The following is a 14538-nucleotide window of genomic DNA, read 5'->3' as shown; positions in this document are numbered from 1 at the left end:
GAAGAATCTATGAGAACACAGGTTTCAGTTTTGTTTCTTCTGCAATATGTCAGCCAGAATAGAGTTGGTTTAAATCAAAATGATAGTCAAAATGAAGCAGCCACTTGGCAGTTTAATTAAACATCCTGTATCAAATAAATATGATTTACTAAATGAATACCTTGGGATCCATTGCAAAATCCCTTTCCAAGGTTTATCACTTAGCAGAGAGAAGCAGGATAAATATCACTATAAAGGCAGCTTTCACCTTCTTTTTTTTTAAAAGAGATGAATTGATATAGTATACAATTCAATTAAGAGGAAAAAGCTCCTCTTCCACAGAACTGTTGCGTAGTGAGTGAAAATGACTACTGCCCTTAAGAAATAATTCCTCCAAACATAAAAGGCATCCCGAGCTTCAGTATGTGGTCAGTTGTTTATAAAATTACATAAAAGTTCACATATTTCATAACCATGATGACAAATTATTAACTTTAAGAGACCCCTGGGACTACAGATTTATTACCCAAGCAATATGGACTTTCCTGGAAGGATTATATGGCTGTTACTACAAATGAGCACTACTATTTATTTTTCAGGTTCAAATCTTACAGGTACAAATCAAACAGAATCTCAACACATTCTTTTCCTTTATTGCTCTAAGTCTAATATCAAATCTGTGTAAGCAAATATGCTTTCCCATCTTTCTGACGGGGAAGTGTGTGGGGGTTGAGGTCTGGGACACAACGAGGAGCCAGAACAGCAAAGATGAGGAGGGTTCAGAACTCTTGCATCAGTTCTCAGATTTTGATTCATAGACTTGTGCATAGCCACCTAAATAAATGAGGCAGCAAGTGAAAATAACATAAAAACACAGGCATTCTACAGGACTGAAAGCTAACAAAGCAATGTGCTATCTGAAGGACAGTGCTTGCAGGGGGAGGAAGACACAAAGGTACTGAGGAAGGAGCCCGAGAAAGGAAGAGTCAGAAAGATGGGGCTGGCAAGACAGAGAGCAGAGAAAGAGCAGAGACCGGGCTGGAGGCGGAGGGAGGGCGTGAGAGACAGAAACTCACAGAAAAACACTCAGAGCGACAAACACAGAGACTCCGAGACTGAGGTCTTCTCGCAATCATTAAGCGCCATCCAGATGGTTTTAATGCCTCGATACCACTTTTTTTAAATTTAGATTTTCAAGTCCAAGGCGGTTTTGGTTTTCTGGCTCTGCCACACGGCACGAAGGATCTTAGTTTCAGACCACGGCTTGAACCTGCGTCCCCTGCAGCAGAAGCAGAGCTTTAACCGCTGGACTGCCAGAGAAGTCCCTGGATAAATACATATTTAAAGGCATACTGTGAGTCAGCAGGCGCACATGTGGAAGTGCACACGAACTAGGCCATACTATCCCCTCCTCGGGCAGCGAGACATTGTAGCATCTAACTGAATAGTAATTACAGACTATTAAAGGGAACAAACAGAACAGGCCAGTTAGACCTTTTGTTCTAAACAAAACTTCTTATTTTCAGTAAGTCAATCAAGGGTCAGCTACATATTAACTGTTTTTCTTTCTATACATATAAAGAAAAACATAGTTTAATGAAATCTTTCCCTGAATGGAATACTGATAACATTACTGGAATTGGATTCTAGACACACACACACACACTCTCTCTCCCATGTGATTCCAAGTTAAGGATTAATCCTATTAGTATACAATAAATCAAACCCAAAGCACTATAACCTCCACTTTAAAGTGGAAGCAAATGATAATCCGGAACCCAGCCAGAAAGTCATTCTTGGCTTTGCTGTGAAGCAGTGGGCCATATGGCCCTGGCAGCAATTTCAATCCAGGGAAGAGACAGATGTAAAAGCCTCCTGGGCTGCCCACGGTTGCAACCTACAATTAATCTCTGACCATCAGTTTCTAAGCAATTTCAGAAGCATCAATGCTAATCACATTGGAAGCCTTTATAAGAATGTTTAGGCCCTGAAAGGCAAGCAGGGGAAAAGGTCAGGGGTGTTTAACATAACTAAACAGGGCTGGAAAAACACAACAATAAATAAAAAAGGGAAGACTTATTCAATTTATTGACGTCAGCCTTCTATCACATACTCTTACCATTTTTCTTATGCAATTAACTAGCTGGCCTTTTAAGACAAAATACACTCACACACATACACAACTCCCAACTGGCAGAAACTATAATCATAAACAGCAACTACGGCAAAAAAGAAAGCATGCCAGCAACAAAATGCTCCATAATCTGCTTATCAAACTGCTCATCAAACTAGGTGCCTGACTGTCCATAAGCCGTAAGAAAAAGGGGGAACTACTGGTTGTTTTTCATTTCTGGGGCACACTCAGAGCACCTACTCTTGGGAGGAAGTGAGACATAATGAAACAGCACTAAGTTTGAACAGAAGACACTGTTCAAGTCCCACTTCTGCCACTTAAGCTCTTATTTGATAAAAATGCAACTGGGATGCTGTAAGCTTATTTCCTTCATGGTCATTCTAGATTGGAAATAATTCTTACAGATCAAGGATTATTTCAAAGCATAGTTCTAATTTCTGACTAGCTATGAGGTAAAAAAGGCCAACCATACCCTGAGTTTTGAACTCTAATTATACCAGTTAACTTGGTGAAGTGAACTACCCTCTCTAAGCCTCCAACTCCTCATCTGAAAAATAAGAAAACAATATTGAATTTATAGGGACTGATATGAAGATTAAAAAATAATAGTACAGTCACTGGTACATGGCAGGCACTTAATAAATACTAGTTATTAGATATTTTTATGCAAAAACTTCAGATAATGCTAAGTAGAGGCTAGAATAAGTCATTACATAATGCCCAGCTTAAAAAAAAAATCAACACTTATTCACATAAAACACTTACACTGTTCTAATCCATATTCTCTTCATTAAGGAAAATGGCTCAGCCTCTTTTCCCATCAAGCCTACCATGCTGACACTCGAGCCAACAAGCTCAGTCTTCAGGATAAATCGCCACGCACAATGAAAAGAGGCAACAGGGTGTTGCCAAGAGCAGCACTCTCCTGTCAAAAGTTTGGATGACAAACAAAGATGCTTTAAAAATAGAACATGGATTAAAATTAACGTAGATTCTGGTTATGGCAGCAGGACATGAACAGTCACAGAAGTCAAGGCTTCCCAAGACCTCTTGACTTCTACCTGTCAGTCATCCCAAACCTACAGTCCATTTTACTGCTGAGGACAGAAGGCTGTCAGTGTAGCAGCCATCAGAGAGCCCTGTGCTCTTGCGTTTCCTCAACGTGCTGAATGGTCAACCGAGAGTGAAGGGGCGGCAGTGATACTGTGTTCACGTAATTAGGAAGGAAGAAGTTACCCACACTAGCTATTTTGGAAAGGCTCAAAATCTCTGTGGGACTCTACTCTCGAAAGCAAATTACAAAAGCTGTCTACTTTTTTATTAACCATTTCTGATAATTGACTTGTTTCTCCTATTTAACTGACTTTTCTTCTGATTAAAAAAGTAATATATGATCATTATAAAAGCAATCTGAAAACATATAGATGTGTACGAAACGTGTTTATCTCACCACCCAATGGTAATCATATTTTGACTCATTTTCTTGTAAGTCCATTTTCTATGCACATACATTTATTATGTATAGGTATAAACACAAAGTATATTAATAGATACAGATATTTTAACATAATTGAGATCGCATTTTTATACAATTTTTTATTTCTTTTAAAAACCTACAATTACTGATTCTAACCACACATAACATCTGTTCCCTTTCTTGTGCTTTTTCTTGTTTTACCTAATGTGGAATGTATATTTATAGTTACCAACAGAGAACCTTAAGCTTTTCTGAGAAAAGGGCTACAAACATTTAACCAAGATACAGTACTGAAGTTACCTGTGACAAGTTTAAATACTGAATTCTTAATGAGTAAAATTTAATGTCTGTAATTTGCTTTAAGATATTCTAGGGAAAATCAAAGTGGGGTTAAACAGGTGAAAAAAAGAGAAAAACCAGATCCTGTGAAGAACTGAAGTTGGGTTACCTTTAAAAATACCCACAATACAGTTTAAAAATAATCTAGAAAAGAGGCTTTCTGAACTGATTCACCATTCTTGTCAAAAAATTTAAATCTGTTTAAATCAAAGAATCTTCTGAGAAAGTTTATAACTAAGACATAGTTTATGTTAGGTTTATAACTAAGACATAAGGTTTATCTTAAGAACCATCAAGATATATTACTAGCTGACTATTCATTCTATAGAAACAAACTCTAAGTAGTCACTGAAACACTAATTCTAAACCATTGTTAGAGCTACTTCTTACCAAAACTCAGAATAACAACCCCAAAATCACTGGGATTGTCTCTGGAATTCCAGATAGAAATTTCGTAATTTATAGCATCTCTGACAGATTCTAGAGCTGACCAAACATTTATTCCAAATAAACAGGCTACTTACTCCTTGGAGAATCCTTATTACTGTAATACTCTTCATGGAAACAGATAATTATATTTCGACAAAATTAAATTTCCACTTCTTTACTTACATACAAAATCTGACCATTTCCTTTTCTATATTAACAAAGAAAATCTGTGAGAGATAAATAGCTCGTAACTAACAGTGAGTCTACTTGTAAAGAAAAATTCTTTAATAATTTTTCAAACAGGCACAAAAGTTGTATTTAATAAGCAGGTTCTTTATACAACCGAAATTGCAGATACCAAGGTTCTTTGTTTTCTCTTAATCCTATCCCAAATACTAAAGAAATCAAAGGTAAAAAACGTTTAATTATATGAGGCTTAAAGATAAAACATCTCATAATTCCTAAGAATACAATGCAGTTTGAAAAGTCAAAGACCACAGAGTGAGATCAAGACTGCCACTAACCAGTCACTTAATTTCTCAAATGTTTCGTCTATAAAGTTTACCTTCATTTATTCAACAGGGATTTACCGAAGGGCTACAATGCATAAGATTTTGTGAAAACAACAAAGAACAGAGCAGATAAGCTCTCTGTCCCACTGAAAGGATTAAGCAAGCAAGTGTAACAGAGTCAGGCAGGCGGCGCACCGGGAAAGCAGCAGCAGTGCAGGCGCACAGCTGACGGCACAGACCCAGGAAGCGCCCTGGAGGCCTCCCCGCAGACACCGCCAATCTGACCCAGCACAGTCGCACGGACTTCTTTCTCGAAAGCCTCCGAGCTTCACCTCCACCACCTATTCCGGCCACCATCCTCTCTTTCCTGCGGCATCGCAGAAGTCCCCTCAACCGGGTAAACTCCTGTCTGGCCCCTCTCCACTCAGTTCCCCCTCGTAGGCAAAACAAACTTTTCAAACTTTGAATCGAATCAAGTGCACGGCCTCCCTCTCCCCCATATCAACTCCTTTAATGACTTCCTGTTGCCTTAGGAGGGCCTCGCCAGCACAGCCTCCTGGCCTCAGCTTACTTCTGCAGCCTCTGCTCTCTCTCCGGGCTGCAGCCACAGTGGCGTTCTCAGCCCCTGGGCAGGCTGTGTCCAGCCTGCCACACTCCTGTACATGCTGTGCCCCTCTGCCCAGAATGCAATCCACTTTCCTTTCTTCTTGGTAAAAATATTCCTGCTCACTCTTTCTTACTTAGTTCAACAGTTATTCCCTCAAGGAAGGTTTTCCTTATTAGAGTATGTCCTTCTCTAATACAGCGTCATCATGCCGTGCACCTATTCTTTATATCAGGGGTCCCCAGCCTTCTTGGCACCAGGGACCAGTTTTGTGGAAGACAACTTTTCCATGGACCTGGTCAGGGAGATGGTTTCGGGATGATTCTCATAAGGAGCAAGTAACCTAAATCCCTCACACAGGCAATCCCTGTATTCAAATGTTTTACTTTCGTTTGCCAAAGAAATAAAGTAAAATACAATAAACATACCAAAGTGTATTATTTTTAATAAAAATGTATATTAAGAACTAATAAGATAAATTTTAGAATTTTTCTCCTCATGAGAGAGAGAAGCATTTGGGATAACTTTCTATGCCATTGCAAAGAATTGTGACCCCATTTCTCTGCTGCCTTGTGGAGCTGTCAGAAATGCTGTCTTTATACACTAAGTGGCAATGGAAACAATGACCCTCTCTGGGAACTCCCTGGTGGGTTCAGTGGTTAGAACTTGGTGCTTTCACTGCGTTTGATCCCTGATTGGGGAACTAAGATCCCACAAGCTGTGCAGCTTGGCCAGAAAAAAGAAAAAAAAAAAGGAAAAAGAAGAAGAAGAAACAGCGACACTCTAGGAACACTGAACACACCTATAAACTAGACCTTAGCCTGCAAGCACCATTCTCCAATAAAGGAAAACCAGGGCTCCTCGAGAAAACGACTGATTCTACAGCTGGGTAATAGAAAATGTAAGATGAGCCTGGCACCTTATGAGGCCAGAAAGTAAAAAAACACTTTAATAATTTAAAAAAAAAAAAGGTTGGGGGTTTTTTGAAAGAACACAGATGCCAACCTGACGGAGCCCTAACGGTCAAATGGAGCAATATGAACTCAGAGTAAAACATATGCGGGTCCATTCTGATACTGAAATTGGGTAAGAAGAGATAGCTCTGCTTTACAACAGAATTTCAGTAAATGTAGAAGGAAAGAGAGAAATTAACAAATCACAATAGGCAAACAGTACAGTAATAACTGTTAGAGACAAGATCCACGGATGGATGCTAAAGATAGTGGGGAGAAACACAAAGCTTAACAACCCCCCCCCCAAGGTATTTATTAATCCCAAAGAAAGAGTCTGTAACTGCACAGTGCAAGATCCCAGCGGACACCAGCTTAGTGAGGTCACCGATCACCAGTAGTAAGACATACCAACATCACGAGCCCACTGATGCGATGCACAGAGAAGGACACAAGATCAGCTCTCTGGAATTTCTGTCAAAAATGCAATGACCTCACTCCACTTGTGAAAACAATGTCAGTCAAACCCAGATTGAAGAACACAGCACAAAATAACTGATGAGTTGTCTTTAAAAGTGTCAACATCATGAACGAAAAGGAAAAACTGAAGAACAGGGTAGAGAAGACCTAGCAAACTACAGCACTTACCTGCAGGGAATCCCAGCCTCCCCAGTAGCTGCCTAAAGCACTGGGCAGTATGGAGCCCTGTGTATACCATATTTTTTTCCTATACTTATACACCGAATGATAAATTAGGCATGGTAAGATGTTAATGACAATAACTAATAATAAAGCAGAATAATTATGACAATATAGTAAGCTACGTGAATGTGGCCTCTTGCTTTCAGAATATCCTCTTGTGCACATTTAATGCCTTTTCCATCTTAACTAAGCACTTACAGGCAGAGTGGCCATAACTTGCGACTGTAACAGCAAAACTAGGGTCAATCTCCTTTACCTTCACAAGTCCGTGGAAAGAAGGACTTTACAACTCTTCTTTGTCACATTCAATTTGCCATCATCACTACTCCTGTGCTTGGGAGTCATTATTAATTAAAATAAGGGTTACTTTAACACAGGCAACACAATACCTCAAGAGTGGATCTGATAACCAAGACAGTCTACTAATGAGTAAGAGGTGGGATATCCTGGACAAGGGGATGATCCAAGTCCCAGACGGGAGGGAGTGGGGCGGTACAAGATTCCATCATGCTACTCAGAATGATGTGCAAATTAAAACTTAACGAATTTTTTTACTTATGGAATTTTCCATTTAACATTTTCAGACTTCAGTTAACTACAGGTAACTAAAACTATAGAGAGCAAGCCACGGATAAGAGGGGACTACTGTAAATGCCACGGGGGATAGTGGGAAGATTCTGGAACAGAAAAATAACAGCAGAAAAACAGCTAGAATTAAAATAAGGTCAGTTAACAGTATTATACCAATATTAATTTCCTGGCTTTGATAATTTTCCTATGGTTACATTGTATGGGTACATAATAACATTACAATAAAGGAAAGTTAGGTGAGTCATATCCAGGAATTCTCAGTACTCTTTCTGCAACTTTTTTACATGTCTAAATTAATTGGAAAGTTTTTAATGAGACAATATAAAAAATGTAAACTAAAAGAAGTTGCCTCACCATGCCAATGAACTGTGAACACAGATACAGAATGGCGAACAGAACTTTGTCAACTGTGAGCAAAGTCATGTGACTCTGCTCGGTGCCTGCACCTCCTCCGCTCCATCCTTGCTGCCCACCCCTCAGGGGCAGGAGCCGGCTGGGGAAGAGGGGCATATTTTGCAGCGATTTTCTGAAGGCCCGCTCCGGACACTGGGGGAAAAATTCACATTCTACCCACAGATCCCATAAAGATAATTCTCATGTGAAAAACAGAGATTGGAGGGGTGAGGAGGGGAGGGTGTAGGAAGAGAAAAATTATATTCATTTGCCAAGAAGATTTGACAATGTTTTTGTGTAAATTATGGAGAAAGCGATAATCTGGGGAAATGGCTAGAATCTGAAACTTTATCAGTATCTTAACAATAAACTACTTTAATAAAAATTTACACACGATTTTTGTCTTTTTTTTAAAAAACATTGCATTAATAAATTAATCATGTCTGTAAAAAGGGAAAGTGAACTTTAACTCACACTGTACAGAGTCTTCCCTGGTAGCTCAGACAGTAAAGAATCTGCCTGCAATGCAGGAGACCTGGATTCCATCCCTGGGTTGGGAAGATCACCTGGAGAAGGGAAGAGCTACCCACTCCAGTATTTTGGCCTCGAGAATCCCATGGACAGAGGAGCCTGGCAGGCTACCTACAGTCCATGGGGTCACAAACAGTTGGACACAATTGAGCGACTTTTATTTCACTTCACTTTCACTTTACAGAAAGGAAGACTCGTGGTGCAGCCTTCAATTATTTCGGCATACAAGGAATCTAATGTACAACAAACACCCTGTGAATAAATAATCACATCAAACAGGCATCAAGAATCCAGGGCACTTAGCGGGGAAGGACAACGTGACAGGGTAGAAAGAACAAGGGCCTCGGAGTAAGATTACCTCTGTCACCTACTGGCTCCTCGACCCCAAGCACAGTTTGTAATGATAAATTCTAATCATCTTGCTTGCAAAATGCCAAAAGTATCACTTAACTCATTGTACTATAAAGATTTAATTACATAATTGTACATAAAATGTCTGGCAAATCACTCAATGCCAACTTTTTGTATTTTACTGTTAAAAAGGTATTCTCTGAAGACATACCGATTGAAGTTAATATCTGGATAACTGGAATACTCTGATTTCATCTTAGCATTGCGCCGTGGAAACGTGCAGAAGAAAGCATTAGCTAAAAGACTGGCAATCTGTTCCTGTGACATTGTGATGGAATGATTCATCTTCTGTTTCAGGAGCGGTATTGGCTGATAGAGGAAACGAAAAATACAGACAAGAAGAGCAATAATTAGTTTAGCAATTTCAAAAGCAGAGGCACCAAATTGCATTTGCTAAATTAAGGTAGGAATAATTTCAGGACACTCCTGAATCCCTAAATCAGCAATACGGTTGAAGTCAAGGGCACTTCATTAAGGATGATTGGGAAAATGTACTTGTTTGACAAAGTGCAGATTTCTAATCAATAATAACGACAGTGAAGAGAACACAAACATTACTTGTATTAGTGACAAACAAGATTCCTTTAGCAAGTAAGAAGTAAAAACACATTACCTTGTAATGAAAAATTAAAACAAAGGATGGAAGAGAAAAATGTAATGTTGAGGTTGGCTATTACTGCATATGCTGAATTTTGTTCTCATTTCAAGATTATTGGACAGACTAATCTTTCTATTTCAGTCTAAAATAAAATGATCTATGGAAAATAAATCAATAAATAAGTACTTTCATTCTAATTCTGAATCACACTTCACATTGACAATTTAAAAGGCCCAAACCTAATTTTATTAAAGCAATTAATGGAAAACACGTGTGCACTTAGTTCCATATAATTTTTGCAACAACATAGGCGTTTCCTACATAACCAAGTCAAGGAAGACGCAGGACTTTTCCCTCAAGCTTTTTACGTCTGATATGCCTTCAAGTTGTACCAAATCCCAGTTAACTTACCTTTTATTTTTAGCATATTCTACATGAGTATTGTGTTCAGTGGGTTTTATTTTAAATGTTTAAACTGTATGGTTTTAAAGACATGCTGGGAAAGCCAATTTATATATCAGTTGTTAAATTTCAAAATGCTCCAATATGATATTTAGAGGTGCTTTTCCTTCTCCCTTCAACGAGACCCAGAAAGAATCTTGGATATCTGCATTAATCTCAAAACAACAGGCAGAGAGAATTGTCCTGATCATACTACAGGAATCAACATTAATATGTACATTATTATGAATGCTAATATGATTAACTCATTAACAACATAAACAATTTAACTTGCCAAAGATACATTTGGATAACAAACTGAAATGTTAACTTTTACAGCAGAGGTTTACTTTGTAGTCGAGGACAGAGGACAAAACTAAAATGTTCTCCACATTAGCACACTAATGGAAGGACAAATAGTTTTAAGCCGGGAAAGAAGATGGCAGCCATGAATCTGATTTTGGTTCCACCACCTGAGTTGTTATAGATTACAAACTTGGGTGCTCTTGAATACGTATCCCCTTAAATACACCTTCTCTTTAAAGCATGAAGGACAGAGCAGAGGAGAGAGTGATTCCTATCAACAGGCTGTGCTGTGCTTAGTCACTCAGTTGGGTCAGACTCTTTGTGACCCCATGGACTGTAGCCCACAGGCTCCTCTGTCCACGGGGATTCTCCAGGCAAGAATACTGGAGCGGGTCACCATGCCCTCCTCCAGGGGATCTTCCCAACCCAGGGATCAAACCCAGGTCTCCCGCATTGCAGGTGGATTCTTTACCATCTGGGCTACTAGGGAAGCCCAAGAATACTAGAGTGGGCAGCCTATCCCTTCTTCAGGGGATCTTCCCAACCCAGGGATTGAACCAGGGTCTCCTGAATTGCAGGTGGATTCTTTACCAGCTGAGCTACCAAGCAAGCTCCCAAACAGACTATATTCTGTCAATTATGAACTACAGTGAATTAAAGAAGCATTTAGTTAGGCACTATGGAGAAGGAAATGGCAACCCACTCCAGTATTCTTGCTTGGATAATCCCATGGACAGAGGAGCCTGGCAGGCTACAATCCATAGGTCGCAAGAGTTGGACATGACTTTGTGCTATCTTTCTTTATGTTAGACCTTGGGAGACAAAGGTGCTTTCCCTTCAGGAAGAATATAATCTAGGGAAGGAGATATAGAAAGACATAAATTACAAAATAATGTGCTAAGGATGATTTGAATGATACAGGAAAGGGGCAGAGTCCAAGAGATAGTGAGAAATTTTTATGACCTAAGGGAAAAACCAAGGAGGAAAACAGAAAAGAACGAATATGAAATATAAGCAAGCAAATAACTTCAATATAAACAAGAAGAGTTGTAAAATGAACTAATGAGGTGAAACTATTGCTATGTAAAATTGGAACCGTCACAATATAACGCTAACAAATATGGCACACTGGAAAACACTCAACATTTGGAATCAGGTATTTGGACATGGCTTTTGGTTACCCCAAAGGCTATGTTTGTGTTTTCTGGGGTGTTCCAATGACAGACTGCAATGTGTGGGACCATCCCACACCTTCAGGAACTGCTCCCCCCAAACTGTCCCCAGGGCTCCTGTGGATCACCAGTGTTAGCAGAAACCTGGCTAGCATCCATGCAGCCAAGGGGCTGGCCCTAGAAATCTAAGACAGAGGCAAACTCAAGCTACTGTTGCGAGAAATAGAGGAGGACCATTATGAACAATAAACCAGCCATCTCTTATAATTATCTGAAAGTACAGTCTACAAATTCTCTGATAATCCTCCTCCTTGAGAGGCAGAGTATGAGCTAGACGTAGTGACGAAATTCTAATAAAGAGGAAAAAACAAAGAAAGTGACAGTGTACCTTCAGATACAAGGTCAAAAAAGGCATTGACCCTTCCTCTCTCTCTCTCTTTTCGGTGGCTTTTCCTGGGAAAGTTAGCAACCATGTCATGAGGACACCCAATCAACCTAGAGTCCCATGGCAAGGAAGTAAGGCCTTCTGCCAGCAGCCATGTGAGTGAGCCAGCTGAGAAGTGGCTCCTCCGGCCTCAAACCTTAGGACGACTGCAGTGCTGGCCATTACCTTGACTGCAACCAGGAGAGAGCCAAGTTAGAACCAGTCAGCTAAGCTGCTCCCAAATTCCCAACAGAATCTGAGATAATAAAATTTTCTTGCTTTAAACCACTAAATTTTAAGGTAGTTGGTTATGTAGCAATAAATACCACAGAACAACACAGATTCTTTCATTTTAAAAGTTAAGAATGTATCATGGTTAATGGGAACAGTTTCAGTTTACAAGGTGAAAAATTTGGGAGGTGGACGATGGTGAGAGTTGCCTAACAATGTGAATATATATACTTAATGCCACTGAACTGTACAGTTAAATATGGTTCTATCACAATAAAAAAGCATTTAAAAAACACATACATAAAAAAGGAAAAAAAAGAATGTATGGTGAATTCATTTGCTTTACAGTGGGGGAGAGAAGCGGAAGGAGTAGGTATTAAACCATTTTGAAGATAAAATGTTCTAAATCGACTAGTATGGTTTGAAATACTGACTATCCTTTTTTGAAAGGTAAAGACTGTTTTAAAAACAGAAACAGAAGGTACGAGTGAGCAAACACCAGCACTGTGAGCTGACGCTCGGAAATTGAGCGCTGCATTTTTAATGGGCTCTCGCAGCGTTCTCCATGACCTCTACCCTTTTCCCTAGTAGAGCAAAATTATCAGACTCCGGCAAAAACTGTTTCCAGCTCTCTCTCCTCTCTTTGACCTTGACAATTCAAGGTTAAACAAGATTCGACTGTGAGACTCAAGAAAGCTACTGAGGAAGAAGTCATTTCCACCAACCTGGGTACAGATACTTGGCAGACAGAGTGCAACTTTCACCATATCAGGCAAAATGGACTGACACAAGTGTTGAGCTTCAGCGTCTTCTAGTACCTGGAAACCAAGAGGATATGTTACCAGTGAATAACCACCAGTGAACAGATATCTGTTCTTAAAATCAAACTACATATCTGCTTTTCAGAGGATCTCATAAAAAGGCGTCATGGAATGATGGGATACACCATCATGGAATACACGCAAAAGTGTAACAACAGGTACAGTTAGGAACTTAGAAGTTGATTTCCAAATGTATGTAATTCACCTTAATGTCCTCTGAAAAGGAATGAAGTATCCCACATGTGAAATCTCTCTCATATCACATCCACAACTAAATAAAATATTTGCAAAGGAAAAGCAGTACATTCTGCCCTTGGTTACTTCAACTAAAACTATTAGACTACCAAGAACTCTTCGGAAGCCCTCAAGCTTCTACAGCCTATAATTTAAATAACTCACCATAAAAGCCACACATTGTTTCAGAGCAACTTTCATGTGTCAAATCTGATCTACTGGATAGTAAACAAAAAGTTTCAGGTGACTCAGAATTTTCCTTTCATAGGGACCTTTAGGAATTTAAAACCACAATTTCCGTATCATAATTCGAAGTACAAGAAAAATGATATTTATGGCCCATTTTTGTCTTATAATTTCCCATCTCTTCAATGCTTTAGAAATTACTTTAGTCTATTTAATCCTATTTTTCTCAAAACATCAGAGCGGTTCTTTCAAAACAGTGAAAATGAAAACACTTTTAATTTAGACATCTATATACACAGTCAGGATTAAACATGTATCTATCTGAAATCACATCTGAACTGGATAGATGAGGTCTCAGTTATAATCCAGTCTGATCCTGTCATTACTAAAGAGAAGAGAAAACTGAGGCCAAGGAGGTTACCCTCATTATCCTAGACTGAATATGTGAATTAGCAACTAAACCAGAACTAGAACCCAAGTGTTCTGGCCTATACTCCACAGCTCTCCCCCACTTCTCTGTTACCATGTTTGCGACTGATGAGGATATAGACTCTTTAAAAATATCTAGATTCCCTTAGCTAAGAGGAGCTAAACTGAAATAAATATGCATTGTCTACCTACAGCTACATACTATATGTGTGTAAACAGAAAAAGTAGCAACGATAATTTACAGTCACCTTGGTTTTACAAGGAAGTTTTACTATTGAGAATTTTCTTTATACCAAAGCTTTAAAACTCAAACCTATGTGCAACTCCTTCTTTAAATTAGGATAATGGGGAAACTGGTACTCAAAACGAACAGAAAGATATTTACAATTCAGAGAGTGAAGGATTCAATTAATCACAGGTATCTTAAAAAAAACTAAGCAAGTTAAGAACACAAGACAATTATTAATTCTGGAGAAAACACAAAGTTGTACTAGAAAAGGAATCATATCCCAGATATGAACAGTTTTTACCATCGTACTAAAAAACCAGAAAACTGATCTAACTGAAATGAATATTTTACATATAGTGAAAAAGCGGGAAATGGAAATAAGGCTGTGTTAGAGGTGACAGGGTTAAGTAAACAA

The 14538-nt window shown here is 39.0% G+C and overlaps 1 protein-coding gene across 2 annotated transcripts in view; it reads right to left on the bottom strand.

The window, feature by feature from the left end:
• PARG (poly(ADP-ribose) glycohydrolase) overlaps positions 1 to 14538 on the bottom strand; it is a 116523-nt gene that overhangs the window by 54491 nt on the left and 47494 nt on the right. For both annotated transcript variants that reach the window (XM_040242842.1, XM_040242841.1), the window contains exons 8-9: positions 12950 to 13042; positions 9204 to 9361 (exon numbers count right to left, since the gene is read on the bottom strand). In XM_040242842.1, the coding sequence (XP_040098776.1) occupies positions 9204 to 9361; positions 12950 to 13042 (251 nt within the window). The remainder of the gene's footprint in view (positions 1 to 9203; positions 9362 to 12949; positions 13043 to 14538) is intronic.

Source organism: Oryx dammah, unplaced genomic scaffold (genome assembly GCF_014754425.2).
Source record: "Oryx dammah isolate SB20612 unplaced genomic scaffold, SCBI_Odam_1.1 HiC_scaffold_6, whole genome shotgun sequence".
In the NCBI taxonomy this organism is placed as follows: domain Eukaryota; kingdom Metazoa; phylum Chordata; class Mammalia; order Artiodactyla; family Bovidae; genus Oryx; species Oryx dammah.
This window is presented reverse-complemented; position numbering and strand designations above follow the sequence as displayed.